The sequence below is a fragment of the Rhipicephalus microplus genome, chromosome 3 (genome assembly GCF_043290135.1).
Source record: "Rhipicephalus microplus isolate Deutch F79 chromosome 3, USDA_Rmic, whole genome shotgun sequence".
NCBI lineage: Eukaryota > Metazoa > Arthropoda > Arachnida > Ixodida > Ixodidae > Rhipicephalus > Rhipicephalus microplus.
Window position 1 is genome coordinate 76,927,539 of NC_134702.1, and position 25,762 is coordinate 76,953,300.

General features: G+C 45.3%; 3 protein-coding genes across 5 annotated transcripts in view; 1 reads left to right on the plus strand and 2 right to left on the minus strand.

Moving 5' to 3' along the window:
- LOC119160781 (uncharacterized) overlaps positions 1 to 15,399 on the minus strand; it is an 83,369-nt gene extending 67,970 nt beyond the window's left edge. For all 3 annotated transcript variants that reach the window (XM_075889856.1, XM_075889855.1, XM_075889854.1), the window contains exons 1-3: positions 15,090 to 15,399; positions 3,008 to 3,320; positions 405 to 770 (exon numbers count right to left, since the gene is read on the minus strand). In XM_075889856.1, coding sequence (XP_075745971.1) covers positions 405 to 770; positions 3,008 to 3,320; positions 15,090 to 15,138 — 728 coding nt within the window. In that variant the 5' untranslated portion in view covers positions 15,139 to 15,399. The remainder of the gene's footprint in view (positions 1 to 404; positions 771 to 3,007; positions 3,321 to 15,089) is intronic.
- A 158-nt stretch (positions 15,400 to 15,557) lies between these two features.
- LOC119173351 (peptidylprolyl isomerase domain and WD repeat-containing protein 1) lies at positions 15,558 to 20,103 on the plus strand. The gene is made up of 2 exons (XM_037424209.2): positions 15,558 to 17,348; positions 19,764 to 20,103. The coding sequence occupies exons 1-2, from the start codon at positions 15,674 to 15,676 to the stop codon at positions 19,937 to 19,939; spliced, it is 1,851 nt and encodes a 616-aa protein (XP_037280106.2). The 5' UTR covers positions 15,558 to 15,673; the 3' UTR covers positions 19,940 to 20,103.
- Positions 20,104 to 22,484: 2,381 nt separating this feature from the next.
- The window catches only part of Vps53 (vacuolar protein sorting 53), a 31,031-nt gene continuing 27,753 nt past the window's right edge, over positions 22,485 to 25,762 (minus strand). The window contains exons 20-21 of the mRNA XM_037424204.2: positions 24,707 to 24,863; positions 22,485 to 22,910 (exon numbers count right to left, since the gene is read on the minus strand). Of these exons, the coding sequence (XP_037280101.2) occupies positions 22,707 to 22,910; positions 24,707 to 24,863 (361 nt within the window). The 3' untranslated portion in view covers positions 22,485 to 22,706. The remainder of the gene's footprint in view (positions 22,911 to 24,706; positions 24,864 to 25,762) is intronic.

Sequence of the window (25,762 nt, forward strand, 5' to 3'; positions counted from 1 at the left end):
CATACTGCAATAAACGCTCTTCGTTCACTAACTGGTACGTTGTTTTTAGTTCACCACAAAAAAAGTTCCGTTTATGGGCCGCAACCTGAAAATTAGCCCTCACTTCCTGAAAAAAAAGTGCGGCCCTTACACGCGCTTATACGGTATACTTCGGAGCTGCAACTTTTGTTGTTATTTAACCTTGAAGTATTTGTAGAACATCTTTAAAATATTAGGAAAATATTCTGTTTGATTCACACTCTGACTTTGATGTTCCGATTTGCTTGGCACCCAAAATTTTGCTGTTTGCACAGCTCTAGTGATAAAGAATTTAGCCTTTCTTTGTCAAATTTACTTGTGTATCTCATTGAAATCTGACAGCACTTCAAAAGAACACCTTTTCAGGCCCTACCCAGTACACTTACCCTTGCGAGTCGTCCTTGGATGCGGCCTCCGAGGACGGCCGGGGCGGCTGGCTGACGTGGCAGCCCGTGCCAAAGCTGCGCCGCTGGGGGCTCAGCACCAGGTCATCGCGCTCCTCCCGTGCCAGCCGCTCCTTGGGGTCTGTGCTGCTGCGGCGCTTGGGGGCCCCCAGGCCACCGCTGGGCTCTCCCCCTCCGTCGGAGTCCAGCCGCTCCCGCTTGCTGCGCTGCTGCCCTCCTCCCGCCGAGGACGAAGGGGGGGGAGCAGTGCCGCCCGTCGAGGGCGCGGCCGTCTCTTCAGTGGGGGACGCAGACCCGCCTCGTCGCTTGCCCGAAAACCACCGCTCGGGGTCCCACATGCCAGACAGGCTGCAACAGAGAAACGAGATCAATTTCCCCATTTTAACAGTCATATACAGTCGACTCTCGGTAAAATCTGTTGAACGGAATGGATGCTTAAATGGAACAAGTGTTTCTGATATGATCGGTTTCACACTTGCATTCTGCACCCCTGTTCATCTTTCAGTAAACAGACCTCCAGTTACACGGAACACATCTATCTGGTGCCTATAGGTTCCATTTAACGAGTCTACTGTATAAAACAGAAAAAAGAGGATGCCACTTGCATTATTAGTCAACTTTAGATCCTCCACAAGCGGCAATGCTTCGATAATTCATAAATGGCCACGCACGTGCGTGCATTGGTTGAAGGATGCACAGAGAGCAAGCTTTCCCCTTTGATTTGTGGCTTTGAGTCTCTCTAAAATGAAATTGACTGAAGGCAGAAAAGTTTGTTGAGGCAGAGTTTAGTTGCAGAGGAATTTCATATATATCCCACAAAATTCAAATTCTGATGGCTATGACCTCCAGCAAGCACTTTTCCCATTTTCTGTATCCAGGCAAGGCTAATGGATGTATCTGGGCAAGCACATGGTCACCGTATTTGCTCACGTATAACCCACCCAGAAGATACAAAAAATAATAAAGTTCCAGAGTTTGAGTGCGAGTTATGTGCGAACCGTGGTGCCCAAGTAGGCTTCATGGCACGGCTTAATTGTAATGCAAGGAAGCCGGCTTCACATGAATACACAAGAATGCAGTTTGTCATGCGGGGCAGGTTATATGCGAGAAAATGGTATTCAAACTAGCCTCTCAATGTGCCGGGCACGTATGTCGACCCTTCACTAGAGGCCAGCTGAGAACAACGCCGAGGTTTACACCACCAGTCATTAGCAAACAGAAAAACTAAGGCATCTCACCCCTTTTCGCGACTTTGTTGCCCTTAATCTTTCTTTCCCTTGGTCATGTTTCTTCAGAGCTGAATGGTTGCTATTGATGAGTACAACAATAGTGACCACGGTTTTGTGTGCAGCGGTTACTACAAATTGTTCTCAATCCGTGTGCCTAATAACGCACAGGCCTTTCAAGATGTATGCCTAAACAACATACACAAGCACTTCGCTTTCCAATTTCTGTAGGCACTAATAAATTAGTGCATGCCCGTGTTGGTATGCCACTAGGTGCAATCAATGTACTGTCCATATGCCAACATCTTCAATGTGGGTGCCACTTTGTCTTTCAAGCATATCACATAATGCAGTTAGCGACATCCTAAATTAAACTAGTACTAAATGTTAAGGTGTGAATGGAGAATTTTAGAGACCCCATTACCTAATGTATTGGCGATTTCGAAATCCTTGAGATACTGCAGAGCGTGAGCTAGCATCTGCAAAGGCCAATGAGCAGTTAAAAAGGGGCTTCTTGCCCCGTACTTCTATAGTGCAGGGCTTGAGGTCTGTCGAGTATTCATGCAAAAAAAAAAAAAAAAGCCCACAAAGTTCTGGTTCAACTAATTGTGCAGAAATGGAGGCTTCCTTTTGCAGCCCTTAGAGCAAGTAAATATTTCACTCGCTCAGTCGCAGACACCATTTATATTGCGTACACAAAGGTGACACTGTAGAAATAAAACAAGAAAAAAACAGAGCAAAGTACCAAACACAACTGTCACCGAGGGCCAGCACCCAATGAATCGGCAGATTGTACTAGTCACTGTGTAATAGGAACATGCTTGATTCACGAAAAACTCAATCTTCGCAGAAGTTTTTTCATAACACTTATGCCGCGGCCTGCAAAGCACTGAACTTGAGCAATTTAGCCCGTCGCAAGTGTCAACCACTTCAAACTCGCAGACTGCATCGGTCGTCGAGCATTTCAGAGGTGAAAAAATTTATTGAGATGTGGCTGTGGATGCAAAAAAGTCTCCGGTAAATATACTGGCATTTCGATGCAGTCGCGCTACTTTGGAAGTCGTGAACCAATGAAATAATTGTGAAGTGGCCGAAATGATTATGCAGCAATCCTAGGCAGGTGCCTGTTCCCGATGTGGCAAAACTTGTGAAACCTTCGTTTAAGTTTCCCCGAGAGATTCACTGACAAACATTCTGCACTATTTCCTGTGAGCACTCTACAGGAAACCGAACAATTTTTCGTTTTGGCAGAAATTTCATTGCTGCAGTGTTCAATTTAGAAGGTGTGACTGCCAATTTTTCACATGCTATTTTGGAGAAAACATGATCCTCTGGCTGAGAGCGTTGGAGTGCACTCACTTGTCATATGCTGGATCCAAGCAGTCTGGCCGCTTGAGGTCACGATTTCGCAGCTTGAGCAGCTCCGCCCTGGAATACCGGTACCGCGGTGGGCACGGCTTCTTGGCAGCCCCATTTTCGTCGGGTTCTGCCGAGGCTTCCTCTCCCGATACAGTCTTGCTGTCCCCGGAGCTGCTACTGCTACTGCTGTTGCTGTTGCCGCTGCTGTCGCCTTCCTCCGCCGCCACAGTTGGAGCCTCGGTTGTCACAGCACATGACTCCTCAGTTTCCACACAAGTTTCCTCCTCCTCTGTCACTTCTTCCTTGCCGTCACCTTTGAAGAATACAAGCGGCAAGTGTTAAGTGAAGAGTTGAGAGCATGTAAAAAGGAAGTGCTACGCCCCAGTTGAGAGCTTTTGACATCCAGAGCAATTTGTGTTGATGCGCTTGCCACATAAAACTTTCGGTAATCTTGAGCAATGTGACCAATCATAAAAGCAGTATCTTCGATAGATATTGTACTTGACCACGTATACCCGTTGCAGTGCGTTTTTTCGACGCAGCACCACACCCTCTATGAAGAAAGAGGACGAACAGCTTCACGTAGCCATGCGCTTGTTCTCTCTCCATAGGAGAGGGCATGGCACCATGTCAAAAAGACTAACATTCTGCAAACGTATGCGTGGAGAAGCCTTCATGCAGTGATGACAGACAATTTCTCAAAGCTACACATGACTGAAAAGCTTTGCATTATCTTTACTACCCAGAGTTAGTTTGCAGCTGGCATGCTTGTAATCAGGCCCTATATATGTGATCTGTAACCTATGGCATACCCCACATACACGACAAACAAGATGCAAGCCACATGCCTGGCTATCAGCTTTAAAATTCAAACTCTAACACTGCAGCTGGGTTCATCTGCTACAAAAGCCGGCCTGCATTGGAACAAACATTTGTAACAACCCACCCTTAGATATAACTTCAAACAAGATACAATGCTGCCCAATATAATGTAAGAATTGTGTGTAGTGAATGCTGCGGTCTTGAGAAGAAACATTTAACTACCCAAATGCAGCTTTGCACAGTACGCCTAGCAATACACAAAAGAAACAAGCTACCTATAGCACATATGCATCGGCCCAATAAAAACGTGCTGCCGTCGCAAAACACCTAGCACTATTACTTCAAAGTACCTGGTACCCCACAAACATGCATTGTGCACACAAATGTACTGCACTACCGATTGGCTTTATCGAAGCCCCCAAGCTACATCGGTACTTGATTTGTTATGCGGCATCAAGGACCTCGTCTGTGAGCAGCACACTTAGTATCACCGAGGTACTTGAAGCACGACATTTGCAGCACAGAGCAATGAGCTAAAGCATCGTACTATTAGGATTTCTGTTTTTTTATTACCTACAAGAAACTCTACAATAGTTAGGTACTAGGAACAACAGAATGAATGCCGCTACAGATGAACATTACCACCACACTTAGCCACTACCACTGTGAATGCAAGTTCACCTGCCAGAAAAAAAAAAGGTTAACATAAAAACCAATGCTTGTATAACCCCTACTGCTTAGACAGCCTGCAACAATTGCGCATGGCATTACGAGTACACAACACCTTGATGAAAGTAGAGAAAGAAATTTCATGCCCTTCCCAAGCCTGTGCCTCCAAAAACTTGTACTGACAGAAAACAGCCTTGCAAACGACAAAACCATGACTGTTGTCCTGCCATGTGCACAGAGAAAGAGGGTCTTTTGATGCTTGCCCAGAGCACATTAAAGTAAGTTCAAGATAGGTTGGAGGAAAGTTTAAAAAACTGTGCTCAAAAGCCATAAATATATCACTTTTCTTGTTCAGTAATTCTCCCGATAATGAACAGTGGCAGTAAATGTTTCCACTTTTAGGGAAGAAAAACTGCATTGTATAATCACTTGCTTTTGCCTGGCCACAACTAGCAGCCATCACTCAATAACTGTGACACTGTGGCCTTGGCAACACATGCAGTTATTCTGTCACCTACAAGTGTGTGTTTTGTTGCAATGAGACAGCGCGTTGCCTCGCAAGTAGTTAGTCGCCTCATGCGCGTTTTGCTCTTTGGAAGATTTTAGACGGGCGAGCTTCATACGGTTGGTCCATTAGACTGTTTTAGATGGGCACCTGCAGTAGTGCTGAATACAATGGCTGCCAATAGACAATTCCAGTGGGGAGACCACAGCAGCTCTGAATTCGTGCTGCCAACCATTTCCAACGAAATGGCTTGCACACCCACAAAGCTGCTGTACATGCCCCACTTAAGCTGTTTAATGAAGGAAGTTATACGTAGTTAGGTGAGAAATATACGAGAAGTTTTTCAGACGTTTGACAAAAGCTATTTAATAAAGCAAATACCTAGTTAAGTACAAAAGATAGGAGAAGGCAATTAAAGTGAAGAATAAGACACCACCATAAACAGAATCTGAGGGCAGCCCCCCCCCCCCCCCCCCTCCCCTTGACATTTGACAGATGCTATTGGATTTGATCCGAAATAGACAACACTGTGCTTCAAAATTGTGCGAGGGCCACAGACAACCTTGAGAAACAATTGAACCCTCTGTTAAACACCTGAATTCACCAAAACGATGGTTACAGCTCTGATATGCACTCTTTCTAACTACTTAAAAATGCAACATGATCCAATGTTAATCACTTCGGTTTTGAATGAAAGTAAATTTAAGAAAACTCAGACTAAACACCCGACGGTATTGACCATTGACAGCACAGGACTTTCTACTACATAACCCAGCTGCACTACCTCTTTTTTTTTTTTTTCAAGCATGTACACAGTTCCAGTGACGTGTGTTTCTCTGCATATATCAACGCAAGACATTTCAGGGCATTTGTTCTTGAGGGTTCAATGACCTTCTTTGAGTCAAAGGCTCCACAAACAGCTTAAAAACAAATGCATTATCAAAGCTGCTGCAGCTGGAACTTCCAAAGAAATTGCAGCATACCAGCATGGCATTTTCTGCCACACTAAACAGAATTTTGAGCGGGGACCACAGAAAAATGCAAAAAAATTGTTCCCCTTCTTGGATTAACCTTGCTGGAAAAGTAATATGCACTCTATAGTACTACCTTAATTTATTCGTTTAATGCATTTAAAAGTTTTTGTAACAAAATTTTGATTGCCGCACTACTTGGTCAAGAAAGCTCAAAGACAATTTGTCCCAAAAGTTCTCCAGCGTACAAGTTCCTCAGTAGAATTGTGTGTTTGGCAACATCCATTTCCTTATGATATATCCAGAACTTTTAGTATTCAACAGAGCAAAGAGACTAATAAAATTAATGGAACAAAAATAAAGGCTATTGACCTTTTGTACTGGTTTTTATTGATCACATTTTACCAAAGTGGTTTTCTGGGCTGTGCCCTTTCCTGAGCACAGCCTACACTGTGATCATGTAGGCTTCGAACCTTTCTGCAGTGCTTTAGGAGTAGTTTGCAAATGAGAGACACTATGGCAATGGAGCTTTATAGTTTGAACATTGTTTTCACACCACCTTTTTTATGCAGCTCTACAAGATTTCTTTCATCCTAGGGGTCATTCTGCAGCATTCCAAAATTGTTGGCAAGTTAATGACAACCTTGATTATGTTCCATGTGCCAAGCGTTCTACAAGAATGTTGTTGGGCCCACTAGTTACAGTAGGTGGTCAGCCTGGAGCTCACCTTGTATCATACTGACCTGTTGCCTCTAATTTTACTATTACTTCAAGCAAAAATCTTTCACGAGTAGATGGCCATCAGGTCACCGACACCATTAGGCTTCACTATGGCAATGCACAAACAATATAGGAGTCATTTACACTTTCAACAATGTTGAAAGTGTTAAGTTCAGCTGGCAGCCAACAGCCCACAGTGCATGGATATGCCTACAGGGTTCATTAGGTGAGCAGCGGTTTACAGAATTCCTCGCACATCCTATTCCTGCCAAATCCAAGATGATCAAAGCGACGTGCATGTAGGAGGAGCAGAGGGTGTCTTAATGTAGCTGGAACACATTTACCAGGTTATTTGCCTACAATGCAAGAAAATAAGCCTGTTTTCTATAACAGGAAGTGATTGGTAATAATCAGCTATGGTAACGAATGCATGTTGCTGTACTACATAGCAACGTAGCTGCTGCAATTTTCAAAATAGGTTTTGTAACGATAGTTCCCAATGGGGAATGATTGATGTGGATTACAAAAGGTCATGTCTGGAATACCAAGTAATTTTTATATAACCAGAATTTAAGTGGACCTTACCAATGAACTTTCCACATTAAATTGTTAGTACAAAATTTAGACTGTAGGTGTCGCCCCTTTATTCAGAAATGCTGCTTTATTTGCCCCACTTTAATGCCATACAAACTCGTTTCAGATGCACTGTCTTTACACGGCGCCAAGGCAGCACAAAAGCATTTAAAGTGTGCTGAATTGAAGGTGATGGAAAGTCAAGATCGAAGAGCATTTCCGAATACAGTGCTTAGCACAGGATTCAGACTGCAAGTCTCACACCCTCTTGTTTTTCAATATAAAACGATCACAGAATTTCAATTAAACCAGAAATCAGTTTTGGTAACTACCATATATAAACGACCTAAAAATGCAAAGCTGCATGCACCAAATTTCTGGAAACACTCGTTTACTAAAAAATCAAACAATGAAGTGAAACCGCCACCAGATAAATGGAAAAAACCCACCAAGACGCGCACCTTCGAGATGGGTTCTCTAAAAGAATTTCGCAATTGCTTGCATTTATAGCAACAGTACGACTGAAAACAATTCAAAGTGTAATGCTACACTTGAACTTCTTTTGCCGAGTGCTGTCGCTCCTAAATATGCTGTTTTGGCATGCCAAAACAAAAATGCAGCCTTTGTGGGAGATCTCACTTTTTGACACCACTATAGGCAACATCAATTTGCCAATTCATGTATGACCAACCATTTTTGAAGGTATTAAAGTGCTAAATTGAGCTAAATTATAAATGCATATTGTACAACAAAACTGCCTTTTTAAGTGTCGTAACATTCATTAACACAGTTTTGGACATGAAGGTGCTACAGCTATTGAACGGGAGACCCAATACTGGAAGCGCGGGCCTTGCAATCGCTTCGACGTGCAAGGTTCAATCACGTGACCTCTCCTTCCTCTGGCTAAGGAAAGCTGGTGGTTGGATGCGTTGTTTATAACCGCGACATTGCGGTGTTTGTCACTTTTGAACAGTGTTGTTATGCTCTCGCTTTATGTGTACAGACTCTTACAGACTACACAATCCTGAAAGTTGCAGTAAAGGTTATCAGCAGCGTGCCACAGTGCGCTATGTACGCGGTGCCACTGTCACGACCCCTGGCAGTGCCACAGACTGTCACCCTTCTCTCTCTTTGTTGTGGTTATTTCAAGCCCATGGGGTTAAAATGAGCACCCACCACAAATGTTCACATAAAAGCAGAATGTTTCAGTTTCCCCATGGGAAAACCGTTCACAATGAAAAAGGAATGGCAAACAGTTTGATTATGTGTATCTTAAAATGCTACGCACATGCGTACACATGGGGGAACTTGCCAACATTCATTAATTACATTTAAGAATGTGTGCCATTGTCTCAATGGTCAGAGTCAAAATAAAACCAGAAAGTCCAGTTCTTTTCCCTGACTTAGTCAATTTTACCCTATTCCGGTTTATTCTGCGGCCAGTTGCTTCTGCACGAGAGGTCAATGCGTTTGACGAAACCGACTTTCTTGCATCATACATGTGCCGCTCTAGTTTTTGCTAAAGCTTGCTTTTCTCACCAAGGTAAGTTCCACTGCAATTTGCACCACTCCCCAACCTCCTCCCCGGGTGTCCGTCTATGTGTGTGTGAACAACTACACGGGTTTACCTCTGCCCGTAACATAGCCAGGGGTTAACACACGAAACCCGTGCCCCCCCCCCCCCCCCCCACACACACAATTTCTTCCCATGCCATATAATGCACAAAAGAACGGTCAACCAGATTTGCCTGCTGGGCTTCAATTCGATTCGAGGCTGTGCCCCCTCCAAAAAAAAATTCTGCCTACGCCCCTGTAATGTGAGACTTCAGCTCACAGGCTTCTTTGCTAATAGAAATGGCCCATAAGCACTTTCACTTCGTAATGTTATATATATATATATATATATATATATATATATATATATATATATATATATATAACATATAACATACACACACACACACACACACACACACACACACACACACACACACACACACACGCACGCGCGCACACGCGCGCAAAAACGGGGTCATCTTTGAAAACTTATTAATCTCCTAACAGCCGCCACGAAATGTCACACAGCTTATGAATGAAGTTATACGAAAGCAATGTTGCTTCCCACACAGCGGGGATCCCACTTCCGCTGTGCTCCGTAGGGCTGTATGTTCTAAACAAATATGTAAATTTGCACATGCTTGTGTCACCCACGGCCCATCTTTAGATGCAAACCATTAGATGCAAGTAGCGTGGTTGCGTGCATTTCATGCAGCAAAAGTAAGTTCCTTTGCCGCACCTATGAGTTAATCCACATTTGACGTTTCAATTCGACGCGCGATGAGCAGTTACCATTTCAAAAGTTGCACGCTAGGCCCCCCATGGTTTTCATATAGGTGGCTATAGCAGATGACGCTAGCATTCCGGCATAACGAGAAGTGCAATGCTTTTACAGAGAAGTTACTTAGCACTTTGTACAGTCAGTGAATAAGCTGCAATAGTATATTACTGATTTGGTTGAGTGAAGTACAAAAGAAATAATAGAGAAAAGGAGACACGCAAGCGGCTGCATGCAAGAGGGCGGCGGAGCAATCCAACCTTGCTCATCACAGGGAGGCCTTCGCATGGTGGCGCCACGATACGTCCTCGCTTAGGGAGCTTTGATGTGCGCGCGTCTCCATGTTTTAGCGTGGTGTCAGCCTTTGACCCATCACTTGCCACCGCCCACTAAAACACAATGTTGCCAGTCCCAGTTTCCATGGCAACAAGCGCCATGTTGGTTCTTGCGGCCAGGCGTTCCTGCTCCGCCGAACTGCACTAGCTGCATGTTGGCACGGCTGTGCAAGCTGTGGTACGAGCTGCGTTTGACTACACTGTAGACCTAGCTTCCGCTACAACCATTCCTCGCACTTAGCGCACCTACGAGAACTTTTTGAGTGTAAATGCCAAGGTTCTGCGTGCCGCAATGCAAAACCATCTATCTGGAGACTGTGCCGCTTCTGGACTTGCTCTAGCCAATGGAAACGCTAAATTACAGAAGTGAAGCGCGATTGCTAGGAGCCGAGTACTTCTCCTAGTGCTTGTGAGGTGAGTACCTGTTGTGTTGCGAGTGGATGAGTATACCGCTGCATAATTCGTGAAATTATTGACTTATTCATGAGACAAAAAGCAGTTTGGGCAAAGTAAACACAAAACCTGCACAGTAAAAAAAAAATGGATCAGGCTTCGTTCGGCTACACCTGGTTATGCGAGCGAAAGCTGGTCAACGCGAGTATACTTGTTTGTCGTAGTCGAGGCGCAGTTTACCAATCGAATGATATTACAAGTCGAACGTGTGGTCCTGCATGCATTCACTATCTACGTTTCATCGGTTCCCAAAGCCGTTGCCGCATTCGTTGCGGGAAACGCCAGGCCCGTAAACCACTAACAGACGCTCGAGTTCGCGTCTTTCTTTGCTGGCAGATGTTCGCCTTCCTGCACTTTCACCTCGGTCACTGAGTAAGGGCGTTTGTAGAGGTACACAAACAAGCAGACGAATGCATTCCCTGTAGACTCGTAGTTTTGCACAGTTGTAACACAACTAAATTTTGTGTGGCTTGCCATGGGGTATTCGTTCTTCCCTTCAATAACGCGTGAAACTACACTGAAATTCGCCCAACAGCAAAAAGGGTTTCGCTATAATAGTATAGAATGCGAGAGATTTACTGTTCGTGTCCGTCCATCCTTCTGTCTGTCCTGAACGGTGCAGAATATGTGCACTAAGCAGGTGGGTTGTTGGCCCATAACTCAACTATGCCGTATGGGAGATTGGTGCGGCGTCATTATCTTTTGTCATCCTTTTTTTGCATAACCAGCCACAAAGTTGATTTGATATCTTGAACTCTGTATTTAGTACTTGTAGAGAAAATGTAAATGGACTCCGTATATGTGGTCAGCATCGTGTAGGACTTTCGCCTTATTGCTTTATTGTAGGCCCACCGCGAGGACACAAGCTTCTAGCAAAGGAGGCAGAATGGTTTGAAGAAATTAAGGCCAGATGCTGTGTGAATGCTGCTTGCAATAAAATCTAACCTGGAAAAACTTGGTTTGTCCCTTGCTGCTTCCCTTTGCTTTTCTTCTAGCCTAATATACAGATTTGTGGGTGCAGGGGGAGGGCTGGTGTAATTTGATTAAGTGATTTTCTCACAATACTTACAGCTTGTAAGATTTTTAAGCAGTCTGTTGTACAGATTAGTTGGAAATAAACTTCCTGCAGGAATTTTTATTACGGACAAAAGCAATATTTTGGGTATGAGAAACAGGCTAGCAGAGTTATGCGGTTTACAGAGAACATCACAAGCTACTTGGTTGTTTGATCTGTTTTCCCTGTCGATATGGGTACCGTCATATAATACAGCATGGTCTCGAGCCTTGCACTTCGCCTTTGAGGTGTCGGCAGGGAAGGGGTGAATTTGCTTCAGGAACGCCGCGCAGACATTGAAGTCCGTTCACAGTGACATCAAGGTTCTCTCCCTGAAAAATATAGGCTCCCTAAATATCCTCACTCCGCCAATGCGGTGGGTATACCAGGTGTAAAAAACTGTTTTAGCGGTATTTTATACAAACTCGAGTCACAAACGTGTCTTTCCTGTTCTACAAAACCGTGGCTAGCTTCAGAAAACAACCTTTCAGCTTCCAGAACTTGCTATATAAAAAAAAAGCCACCCCCTTCTCATTGAAACACACACTGCCTTCTATGTAAAAGTGACCGCTAAGAACCAACAAGGCGGCCCGTCAAGTATGGCGGCCAATCTAGCCAGTTGTAAGCAACCATGATCGAAGTTGTCACCACCCTAAAACACAGAGACGCGCGCACATTGAGGCTCCCTATCTTTTTTCCAAATTCCTATCAGAACTGGCAGAAGCTGGAAAGGCATATTGATGCAGCAAAATTGAACTTGCGTACAAGTTCATGAAGATGCGAATCCAGCAGTAATTTTCACAGCCAAATTTACAGCTACACTGGTACAAATTGAACATAGCCTGCAAGTGATGGCCAACTTGAAAGCCTTTTAAATACAAGGACCTTGCCGTTTCGGGCTAAAAATGAGAACAGTGTAATACACAGAATCAAGAGCGAGACTAAGCACGAGACTAAGATTTGCATATGAACACCATTTAGTCGAGACTGTAAATGTGAGCCAATACCCTCTACACAACTGCCAGTGAACACTTGTAGTACAGAGTACAATTTATGGGCCATTTTTATATCCCACTGCTGCAAACAGCAAGAGTTCGGCTGCAGTATGAGAATTTAGTAGACTGGAGGCATGACAAGGACGATGTTAAATTTTCTCTCTGCCAGCTTTTACTGGGTAAATAGATTTTACGCTCTGCTTAGCTGTAGCAAACACGTCATCATTCCTTATCAGGCTGAACACTTAAATGAAACACTAAAATCACTGCAGGAAAGACTTCGTATTGACCACCAACAAAAACGACATGCACGCGTGGCCGAGAATGCAGCTGTTTCGAACTGAACGTGTAGTTGCACATCAGCACTATTATGGATTCCTCTCTTTATAGAGCTTTTTTTTTTCATATACACCGTTGACACTGCTAGGTATTTGAACTACACTTGTACTACACTACCAAACAAAGGCAGCACCTCAAGGATATCAAAAACTAGTAGATGCACAAATAGTGTTTCTGCTCTTCACAGATCTGTCAATCACCTTAACCACAATGATTGATTGATTGATTGATTACGAGAGACGCCGTAGTGGAGGGCTCCGGAAATTTCGACCACCTCTGACCACACGGGCCTACAATATTTCCGCCTCCATCGAAAGTGCAGCCGCCGCAGCCGGGATTTGAACCCGCGACCTGCGGGTCAGCAGCCGAGTACCTTAGCCACTAGACCACCGCGGCGGGGCCACCTTAACCACAAGATGAACTTTACGTCCCTCATAACACCACCTCATGAAACGCACGAACTAGCACCTCATGTGACCTACCACTAATAGCTCAACCCCAGAGGTTGTAAAAGCATTTTTTTTTCTAAATCGTGCGGCGCCATGGCTGCTGCTTTTTTTGTACAAGCAGAAACCATGCTGCATCACAGCCAAATGCGAAGAGGCCAAGAATACAAGAGCGAAAACGCGAAGTTTAATGGCACGAGATACACGGGAGCCGAGATACAGGAGACTACGGCGGCGAAGCAAAGTAACCGTGAAGTGAAACTAAGTGCGAACCAACATTTAATAAACGCACATAATGAAAAGCCTGTGTTAACAGCTATTCGGATGACAAGCGCCGAAATTCTAATGTTCAACGTATAGCGTCGCGCGAGGGTTAGCGGGAAATAAAGGCTGGATAAATGGTCGGCGGCATTACAACAGCCTACGGTAATGCGAGCGACAACACAAGCAACGCGACGTTCGAACAAGAAAAAAAAAAAAGGGGGGGGGGGTGACGTCACGGACCGGGACCTTTCAATTGCAGCTGTCACTCAAGCGAAGGTGCTTTACGGTGTTTTTGCCAAGTGACGAAGAAATGCTTTCGGGTTTCGCGCCACCACACCACTCAACCAGCACAGTAGTCTTTTGCTCGGTTACAAATGCCACCGCATGCATGAAGTTCGCCAGATTAGACCACACGTCTACAAAATGAGATAAACGAGCAAAAAAAAAAAAGAAACTACCGAGAACGTTGATAAACAAAAGCCAGTCGTTTCGACATCGTGACGCAGCGGCAGGCCGCATAAGCGGCCGACGACATGGCAGGGAAAGAGTGAAGGAGACAGATACGAAGGGCGCTTTTTTTTTTTCGGACATTTTTTTTGTTCTTAATTTGCGCCTCTATTAAGAAGCGACGACCAGGGCATGCAAAACCCGGAAGGCGGTTAGAAAACGAACGAAGACGGCCACCGCCGGCAAACAACCTAAAACTTAGCCGTCAGTCATGGGGAGACGGCGAGAAACGGCAAGTCCAAAAACGGGCACACCGAAAACGAGCGACGAGACACGTCCAACTCGATAGCGGGTCGTGCCGTCGGCACTCAACTGGTCGGGAAGCCACGGCTGGCATGGTCACACCTTTCCCAAAAAGAGTCGTAGGCAACATGCGTACAACGCCAAAAAAAAAAAAAAAACAAAGATGCTCTACTCTCCGCACAAGCGAAGCTAGCTCGGGGGACAAGTAGGGAAATAAAATTTCGGAGGCAGGTGCCGCGCGCTCGTGAAAACCCGGGCTAAACGTGCAACACAACACCGGTTGTCGCCGCGTTTTCTTTCTTTTTAATTCGGAGGCAGCGTCGGAAGGAAAGCTACACAGGGCTGGCTCTCCCCCACCCCCACCTTCATGCCACACGCACACACAAAAGAACACGGAGGCTAAACTGATAACTGTGTCATCGAATGCACCCCCCGAACGCTGCCGCCTCTGTAGCGGAGATAAAAACAAACTCGTCGAAGGATGCCCCGCCGCTCCATCCGGAATCAGGGTCATTTTGCTCTCTGCAGTCGTGTTATGTAGCTAATATAGTTCGAGCCTTCTCAAGAGTCTCGGGCATGCGTACAACCTGCCGAGAATAAAATACGAATGGAGGGAGGGGGCGACTGCCTACCGGTGCTACGACCCGTACCGGCGACTGTAAACCGTTAAATTCGACGTTTCGGGGGTTACGCTAGGGAAGCGAGGGTTCCTAGCGAGTCACCTGATTAACGCCGAAAGCAACAAAGTCTCCGCAGCGGGCGTCACGAAGCCAGCGTGGGCAACTGCTACGCAAGCGCTTCGTTTCGCGCTTGACAATGCAATCTCGCGCGGTTGGCAGCGGCTCTCTTACCGTTGTTCAAAGCTTCTTCGCCGCTGCCGTCGCGCTGAACCATGGCCATGTCCTCGCACCGCCGTAAAAGAAGCTCGCAGTCGCAGTGGCTCTGTCCGCAGGCAACGGTCCGTGTTGAAATTAAATGTCTGACGCGAGAATGCTGTTTTCGTATTTACAGGGGGGGCTCTTGAGTCGGCTATATACACTGTACAGAAACCTGGTGCAGGTTTACAAGGACTACACACGAACCATCACTAAAAGAGACAACAAAGTAAAGCACACACAATTTCCAACTGACGCAAAAATAGAAATGTCGAGGCAGACGAAGGTCCCGGATGCTGCTGACCTCACAGGCACAGATGGAATAATGCACACCGCACGTGCGCTCCCGATTAAATGCGTTCGCCGCCAGAGGCTCGCTCTAGCAAAGAGGGTCGTGAACTGCGCTTAAAGACGTATGCCGAAAATATTGCTTTCTATTTTCATAATGTGTGCTAGTAAAGAGAAGATTTATGCGTAAATATTTGCAGTAATGTCCAACGAGTTCGGAGAGAGTAGCGCTAGTACGATTCGCGAGAGGAGGAGAGAAAGAGTGCGTCAAAATGGCGGAAAAACGAAAACACGACAGCGAGGACGAGCCGGTAGACGACAGCTCCGACGACGATGTCATCGGCCCGCTGCCGTCTGAGGCGGCGAAACCGAAGAAGGCCAAGTTTCTTCCTTTCGAGCGTGTCTACCTCGACAACCTTCCGTGCGCCGAAGCGTACGAGAAGAGCTACATGCACCGGGACATCGTCACCCACGTGATCGTAACCAAGACGGAATTCGTGATCACGGCGAGTTGCGACGGCCACCTCAAGTTCTGGAAAAAGACGGAGGACGGCATCGAGTTTGTGAAACACTTCAGGACTCACCTGGGCAACGTCCAGGACGTCGCGACCAACTCGACTGGTCTCTTCCTGTGCTCCGTGTCGAATGACAAGTCGCTCAAAGTGTTCGACGTGGTCAACTTCGACCTCATCAACATGATGAAACTTCCCTACGTGCCCGGTCGTTGCGAGTGGGTCTACGGCCCAGGTGACGCGATCGCCGCGGTGGCCGTCTCCGACGCGGACACGGGCAATATTTACGTCTACGACGGTAAAGGGGACGAAAAGCCGCTGCGCGCTCTCGAGTCGTTGCACAAGGCTCCGCTGTCGGCACTCAGGTACAACGTCAAGATGGAAACCGTCGTGTCTGTGGACAAGAAGGGAATCCTCGAATACTGGACGGGTCAGAGGGCCGACTTCAAGTTCCCCAAGTGTGTTCGCTTCGAGTCCAAGCTGGACACGGATTTATACGAGTTCGTTAAGACAAAGTCCTACCCCACGGGTCTGTGCTTCTCGCCCGACGGCTTGCAGTTCGCCACCATTGCCACGGACCGCAAAGTGCGTGTCTTTCGGTTCCTGACGGGTAAGATCACGCTCGTGCTGGACGAGACTCTGCAGCAGCTCTCGGAGTTGCAGCAGATGCAGCAGCAGCTTCCCGACATGGAGTTCGGGCGACGCATGGCAGGCGACCGCGACTTGGAGAAGTCCGAAGCGTTCCATTACTGCAACCTGACGTATGACGACACGGGTCATTTCCTGGTGTACTCGACGCTGCTAGGAATCAAGATAGTCAACCTTCGTACCACCGTTTGTTCCCGCCTTCTGGGCAAGAACGACAACATCAGGCCGCTTCACATCGCGCTCTACCAAGGAGTGCCGGGCGCCAACCGACAGATCACATCCATGGAGACGCACGCCTCGGAAAACCCGACCCTGCAGTCTCTGCAGGCCGACCCCATGCTTGTGTGCACGGCGTTTCGCAAGAACCGTTTCTACCTCTTCTCCCGGAGGGAACCAGACGAAGGCAAGACGGAGGAGCGAGACGTCTTCAATGAACGACCTTCGAAGGAAGATATCCTTTCGGCCACTGAGTCTTCAGCACAGCAACGGCTCTTCCCGACCGCCATCATCCACACCTCCATGGGCGACATTCATCTCCAGCTGTTCACAAAGGAGTGTCCCAGGACAGCGGAGAACTTCTGCGTGCATGCCAAGGCAGGCTACTACAATGGACACATCTTTCATCGAGTCATCAAGGGTTTCATGGTGCAGACGGGCGACCCTACAGGAACGGGCACAGGCGGGGAATCCATATGGGGAGGCAACTTTGAGGACGAGTTCCATCCGACCCTCAAACACGACAGGCCGTACACGCTGAGCATGGCCAATGCCGGACCCAATACTAATGGTGGGTTGTGCGTTGATTTCCCTGAAATCGTAGTGAATTATTGCAAACAGCTTGCCGAGATCTGCTCGTCGAACCTGTCACAGCGTCTACCTTTTTTATGCTTGGCTTCACTTTGGTTTCAGTTTCTTGTGGGCTTACTGACTTGTCTTCTCCACGTCTCTGTATAGTATTCAGCAGATTGAAAGATGTCAATGACAGCTGCTACTATCAATTGCTTATGATGACGATGTAATTTCGCCACAAATTTAGGCGCTAAAGGTTACGGTAACCCTGATGCAAGTGCTCACTTCAAAATTGCACTGATGCGACACGAGCTGCGGAGGTGCTGGGAGCGAAAGTATGTGTGTTACTCAGTCCTAAATTTTTGTATTACATGAGTACTATACACTGTCGTACTATATGAAGAAGAACATGCGATCGCTTGGCCTGCGTTCTGCAGGAGCTGCCTACAGCTTTGTCAACCAACAGCTCACAAAAGCAGGGCCCTTTTTTTTGGTGGCACTGCCTGCTGCGAGAGCGGACCGGTAGCATAATCTAGTAGCGCTTGTCTAACGGCCATGACTCGTTATATTATTTGTCAATAGATGATGCCAAAAGCAGAGATGTTTTCTTCAGTTGTGAGTTGATGGTGCTGTAGGCAGCTACTGCAGAGAGCAGGCCTTGTTCTTGAATGTTCCCTTTCATAAAGGACAACAGTGTGCATCAGAGAACATTTATTTTTTTACTCGCGTGACACTGCTTAAAGTGCAGTTGCATTGACACTCTGCTAGTTTTGCTTACTGAGTAGGCGCTGCAGAATAAATTTCCACATTGAATCTTGCAGTTACAGAAACAGGTGGACTGTCACGTAAGACATCCCCTTGAACTATAACGCAACAAAACACTTTATGTCGCTTAGGCTCATCTGTACTTGAACCATTTGAATGTGCCCACTAGTGGGCCTCTTAAACAGGAGGTCCTTAGAGACTTTTGCTTAGTAAGTTTAATTAACTTGTTCATATGCCATAAGTGATAGATCATGCAATTTGATGTATCTAAGCATCACACTATTACAGGTAGACATGCACCACACTAAGTGCAAGAGAGCAATGTACAGCACAGAAAATGAGGAAAGTGAAAGGAATAATTTCACTTTGACAAGTCACTACAACTATCTTCATAAGACTACTGGTAGCACTCTACTTGTTCCAGTAATAAGATATGACTATTCGTTAACAATCATGCATACTGAAATTCATGGCTATTTCAAAAGTGCTGTTTGTGTACATTAAGGTTTGCTTACCTTTTTGCACATGTATGCAAACATGAAAACCACCACTTTATATAAATGCTCACCTCAGACATACTTTGATAAATTAGTCTTCAGGAATGTGCTGTACTTTTAGGGCATTACTGCACATAAACAAAGATCACACCCATAATTGCAGAACTAGTGTTAGGTGTGTTTATGATGTAATTAATGCCCTTGAATGGGAGATCCAGAAGTGCACTGAAAATTAAGGCAGCTCATAGTATGTAACAAGTGCCTAGTTATACTATCGAGATTATTGATTCATGTGCTTTAGCATTACGATCACATCATAGACTATAAGTTGCCATAACTATTGATAGATGTAATGGCTTGACTTGAACATCAAATGTGTTTGAAATTGAAAGGGTATCGTGATAGGTGTTAGCAGGGTATACCGTTCTTGCTCTCTTTCCTCCTTGATAAAATAAAACACGCACAACGCACCATAACAGGCCATAGTTTGTACTTCCTGTATTCTACATGCTATTATTAACCTTTTACATCTGAATTCAGCCCTGCCTTGCAATGACGAAAGGTTTATGGCGTGGAAGTGCCTAAACAAGGTTGATGTAACCAGATGAATCGAAAGGAGAGGGACCATTAAATAATTCATAGGCAGATTTATATAGAGCCCATTACGAGATGTTAGTAGCACATTGCACAAAGCTCAATTAAAGATGCATGATGATGTCATTATAGATTGTTCAATCTTCATAGAACTGCATGACTTTGGATGATGGACACAGTAGACTAGATAGTGGCAACACTCGCCATGCCTGCAGATTTTTATATTTTTGTTTTTTGGCGTTTTCATTCAGAGAGCGAGTATTTCGCACTAATTCCAAGCTACACCCTTGAGCCCAGTGCAGTTCCATGCTCCCTTTTTGCTTGAACTTCACACTTCAACATGGCGTGAAATCAGCGAGTAGAGTACTGAACTCTTTAACAGCAGCAAGCAAGTTGTAAGAGTGCTGAACAGCGAAGTTAAGTGAAATGAGGTATTCTGGTGCGAGTTTCACACCTTACTACTTGTCACTAAAGCAGCCCTTTCATATGCACGACGCCTTTGCTTTGCACGGTTAACCGTCTGTGGGTCATCTATAACACCACCTTTCCTTACATAGGTTCACAGTTCTTCATCACCGTGATACCCGCTCCTTGGCTCGACAACAAGCACACTGTATTCGGTCGAGTCACTCGCGGCATGGAGGTGGTGCAGAACATCAGCATTGTGCGGACCAGCCCCAAGACGGACAAGCCCTACGACGACGTGCGCATCATCAGCATAACCTTGCGGTGACGTTCCGCTCTGTTCGTCTTCGTTTACTTACATCATCATCATCGGTGTTAAAAGTGTACATAGTGACATTTGCACGGACAACTGTGATTCTTGTACAATGAAATGTGGGAGAGCACTACCGTTCATTAAATTACGCATTAAGAATTAAAAGCTTTTTCAATGCATGCACTGCCTCTGTCATGGTGTTGGTTTTTCACACCTGTGTACCAAAGTGTCTTCCATGTGCAAACATGAGAGGAAATATTGTTACAAAGGTGAGAGACCTTATTAAGCGCTAAAAGCGATCATCAGTGACAACACAGGTGATGCAAAAAAATCATCATGGAATGATGTGATCATGATGTCGCAGGGCACCAGAAATGACTCCAGCGTGACGAGATCATCGCATGGTATCATGCTCGGTCAAATTGGGCTGACCCCGAAGGCACTGCAAAATCATTTGCAGGGGGGAATCAATACCATTGACTGAGAAGAGAAAAACGCAAAGTCTGCGTGCATAGCACAGCTCTGCGTAAGCTGGGAAGGTGGCCTTTCTAGTGCCAAACCATTATTCATCATTCTGCAGAGAAGCGAGGTACCTGCTACATGAGTGCAACACATTGTGTGCGCTTTGTTGATGTGGTGGCTGATGACAATAAAGAATTACGGCCGAGCCCTCTGTAATAGTTCGGAAGCTTTAAAATGAACCAATATACTCGCAGCGGACAACTTTCCTTGGCAATGAAGAAAAGGCTATGAAGCCAATGCATCCGGGGTGTGTGCAACCTCTGAAGAATGTAGTCCTACAAGTGCGCCCTTGTTTTTCGCGTGAAAACCACAAAAAACATTACTGTATTTTCTACGGAATCCTGTTTAGAAAGAGACGCAGCATACACCAAGGAGATATCTTGTCATGTGTGAAAACATTGCACGTTTTACATGCATCTAGCAGACAAAATGGTGTCTTTGTCTTAAAGCGAGCACTTGTCGCCCTCCAGCTATACCGACTACTTGCTGAATAAGCTTGTGATGAATTTCACTTGCAAATGGCTATTAAGGAGATGAAGCGAATGGTGTGTAATGTTGTTATTCGAATTCGGCAATAAATTGAAGCGCGAGCTGAACCGAACCACTTTGCTGAGAAGTACACATGCAGGAGCTCCGCCCCCAAACAGAGCTTTCTCTTTGTTGCCAAGGTAAGTTGTCTGAGAGTATAGTTATGTAATTCACATTGCGTGATTCATGGTCCTTATTTCACTATCCTACAATGCTGTATTACATATGTTAACATGAGACAGCTGCACTACAATAATACAGCGGCTGACGACGAGGAATTATAGGTGAGCGTTCTGTAATGGGTTCAAAGCCTTCAATCACTTACTCGTTACTCGATTCGCATTGCACGACATCTAGTTATATAATGGGCCTTGTGTGACACCTAGTTATTTCACTCCTCGATCACGTTATACTACAGCTGAACCCCTTTATAAGAGGCGTGCCTTGGGGAGCAATTCTGGGTTTTTATATGAAATGCCTCTTATAAGCATGGTACCGTGTATGCATTTTCTTATCAACGCCTATTTCAATGTAAGGCACATTAGTGTCTCTTATACCAGTTTCTCTTTCACATCAGTGTCCCTTATAAAAAGCCTAGATTGTCTATCACATGTTAACGTCCTTCCTTCCGACATGAAGCCTTTACAGAATTATTTTGCAACAGAGTTTCAAGCAGTGGCATACAGCGCTGTGGTAGAATACTGGAATTCCACCAAGGGGCCCAGGTTCGAACTCCATTCCATTGTGAATATTCTTTATGATTAGCTTTTTTTTTCTTTGTTATTTCGCGCAACAGTTGTAACAGACACCGGCGGCAGCTGGAACAATGGCACAAAAAATAACCGTTCTGATCTCGTGGCAGCTTTAACTGTACAAGAAAATGGTTTTTACCTTTTCATTACCTCTGTTCTAACTAGTCACAGGAGCTCTGTCCTCTACAGACATGTCATTCAGCTTATGAAGTCTATTTTCAGTAAAAGAGCTCTAGAAATAGTGAGCCACTAATATATTGCCTTATCTCGATTCCATGCATTTCTCAAGTGTTCTCTACAGTGGCTTCCACAATACAAAGGAAGTAATCAGCGCAGCAATCACTCAGACTGCTCGACAGCCAGCATTTCTTGTGCTGCTAATTAGTGCCAGGTTTTCACTGAGGGAGGCAAATGCATCACAAAGATTGCTGCTCTGAGTTTATGCTACAATGCATCAGTTTATTGCTCCCAGTTCCTTCAGGGTGGTTTGAAAGGTGCTGGCTGCCATGCTGTCCATTTATTGCATGTTACTCACTGAGTAAGCTTCAAATTGCCACAGAATAATTAGCCTCGTAAAGGGCTATTCAATGTACAAAGGCTTTTATGCTACAGCAGCTTACAGTAGAATAAAAATTATTGAAAAATTGAGACATGGAGACGGGGCAGGCTATATCAACAGCAAAGTTTTTTAACGGCTGTCATAAGCTGCCCCAAAATGAAACTTGAAGAAAACGGCCCAGGAAACTGAAACGCAGAGATTCCAAAAGTGGCACTTTTATAACTCTTGTCACTTTACATATGTACAGCAGCTAATACTACACCGGTATCTCGAAGATTTCCCTAAGGAAGCAGCCTCCAAAATTAAATTAATGCAGAAAAAAATAATTGTAGCTTTGTGCCTCTTCTGCTTCCCTGAAAAGCACGACAGACAAAAAAAAGGAAAGTCCTTCACTGGCGAGTTTTTTTTTAACTGGGTCTCGTTAAAGCCTCTTCTTGATTAATTTTTCAAACCGCCGGATGCGGCTTGACTCATGCTCCGGTGTGGTCGTCGTGACGATGGCCAATGCAGATAGCAATTGCGCCGCGGTGCCTCCTTCCGAAGGTGCGGCTGACGATGAGGTGGCAGTGGGGATGCGGGTACGGAAGACTTCGGTCAGCACATTTTGCTCACTTCGTTTCAGCCCCTGCATCGAAAAGAGACCAGGAGAACAAGAAAAAAAAATATTAAGCCATTTGCTCACAGTGAGGACCATCGGACAGCCAAGCCGTGAGCAAGCAAGTGTGTCTGAGGGTCGACTAAGCAGCTTAGTCTCATTTCGAGCATTAACATGATCATTCAGCATCATCTCAAACATCATAATCACCATAATTTAGCGTCATCTAAAACATCACTTGTGATTATCGTCATTATCATTTCTAGCATCATTGCATGATCATCATGACTTGGCAACATCAATTAAAGCAACATTGTCATTTGATATTATTTTTTTTTATTCACTCCCCTCTCTGGTCGCGCGACACCAGACTGCACAGGCTCAACTTGGAACAGCTCCACTGTTAAAAGTTGTCTTGAGGAACCACAGAAGCAAGTTAGAGCACTACAAAGTGCTGTATCTTTTGAACAGCTTTTGAGAGACAAATTTATTTACAACACAAAATCCCGAGCACGCCCCTCCCTGATGGTGAACGGCAATCGGACAAGATTTGATGGGGTGGCCCTTGCTAGGTCATGGATCAACATTCCACATGTCGGTGTATGGCCCACTTAAAAAAAAAGAATGCGAAACCGCACCTCTACTGCAATGCTTTATTAAATATGCATGCATTCACTATTTTCATTCACATTCGTCAGGTAAATTAAAACAGTGAATGAAACAACAAAAATTCTAGGTGGGTAGAAGGAAGCAAATATATGAAATTTCTCAAAAAAAAAAAGATGGCGGCGTTGCTCAGGATTTTGAGGGAGATGTTACACAAACCGATGCGGTTATGCGAGTCATGCGGAGCATGCAGGACCCGTGCTTTTAATGAGCATAGTCCATTCTAACCACATAAGGAAATGGAAAAAGAGATATGCGTCATGGTGTCCAGTTCTCTGTGGCTTTTGTTCTGTTTACCAGAATAAAGAGTCACACATGGCAGTGAAGCAGTTAGGAAATCAGTCGCCATACAGATGAATTTCAAAAGTCAAGCCAAAGCGTTATGGACGAGTAAGCAATGCTCAACGTGACACCTGCTTCTGCTGGTAGGGCCTGTAAAGCTGAAACTGCATGGTGCATTTTTGCGAGCGAAAGAAAAAACAATGCGCAAGCAGCCTAGACACACAAAAGCATTCGTATCACTTGGCATCGTGCTGGGTAAAACAACAAGACATGTTCTTATGTCCTATCTATACTTCTGGACGATTAGCTGACTGGGGAAGGCAACAAGTGCACTGAGCAACTGGCTAAGCCCCAACCACACATTTCATTGCAAGGTAGTAAGACGTAAGCTGTGTTGCTTTTCATTTTTTTCCCTTCACATTTCTGTAGTAGTACGTAGATGGTACAAACAGTGTTCTCACTAATTTGTGAAGAAGGCTTCAAGATGACAGCATTTTTTGCCCTGTGAAGCTTATGACGGCGAAGATGATAGTTTCTTTCATTCCACTTTACACACGAACACAGAAGAAGGGGAATCGATCGAGGGGTCTAATCTACAAGACACAACCATATGAAGCCAACAAATATTGAAAAGTACAGGCAACTATGGCGAGTTTCATGTCATTAAGTGGCACGTGATAGTTCATTGATAAGCTATCTACAAAGTATGTTCAAATATTCCACAATAAAAACTACACTTAACACTCCCCACGCTTTTCTTGGCTTCATTACCCGTTGGCTTCACGCAAGTACTACGCACGGTCACACAAGCAGCAATGTCGAAGCCTTTTTTGTAGCGCCTGTTGAGGTGAAAAAGGTTGGCGAGAGCTGCAACGAACCTTCATGTCCAGGACTTTCTGGAACTCCTGGGCGTCGGACTCGGGCAGCTGCTTGGTGTAGTGCTCCACAAAGCTCTCGGCTGGCTCGTGAGGTGCCAGCACCATCTTGAGCAACATCTCCGCCTTGGTCATGCCCTTTACAACGATCTTGGTGTAGCTGCACCGCACGTGGTGTAGGATACAAAAAGAACACAACTGACATGCATTTCGGTAACACTGCAATTCCAGTTATGCGTTTACTTCTCATGAGTAAAAAAGTCACAGTTTCACCAAAAGGGCAAAGCAATGAATGCGATAGCAACATATACAAATGTTTTATGAAGCAAGGCTAGCATCTTTATGAGCAATATTAATTGTATTAAACATGTGCCTGCTAAGTAACCAAGTTTCCTGCGGTGCGGCCATAGCGACAAATTTCAATGTTATACGAAATGAGGCTGGCAGTCAACTCGTTTAGATCTGCTCTCGCGTAACTCTACAAAATGCTGGTGTAAGAGAACACGGCCGCTCTGGGTATACTTTTGACACCCTTTTTTCGTGTTGAGAGCACAGCCCATAGAAGTTCCCGCCTGCTCTGGGGGCACAAGTTGGGCGCTGATCGTTGCCGCGATGGCATTGCCACCATAAGCGCCCCCCCCCCCCCCCCCCGCTCTCCCCACACACACACTTTGTTCGCTCATGAGATAAGCGTGCACACAGACGACCCCAGTCCCCGGCCGGAAAGACGATGTTCACTCCGCTAAAGGAGGAGGCTAGCGCATCCTTCCTCGTATATATATACATGCATCTAACTTCAATCTCCTCTCCTTTTTACTAGGCCAGCTCACACCAGTGCAGCAGCGTCGATCTTGTTTTTTACACCATATACATATACATGAATGATGGCGGCAGCTCCGGTGGTGACAACAACGGCAAAAACCAGCTGAGACTGTCCATATCATTGCAATCGCAATAAACAAAGAAGAGACCCAAATCTGCAGTGAAACTATCTAAATATAATTTCATTTTTCGTAATGTGAGGTCAACTATGCAAACAATCCATTTAGCAGGAAAACT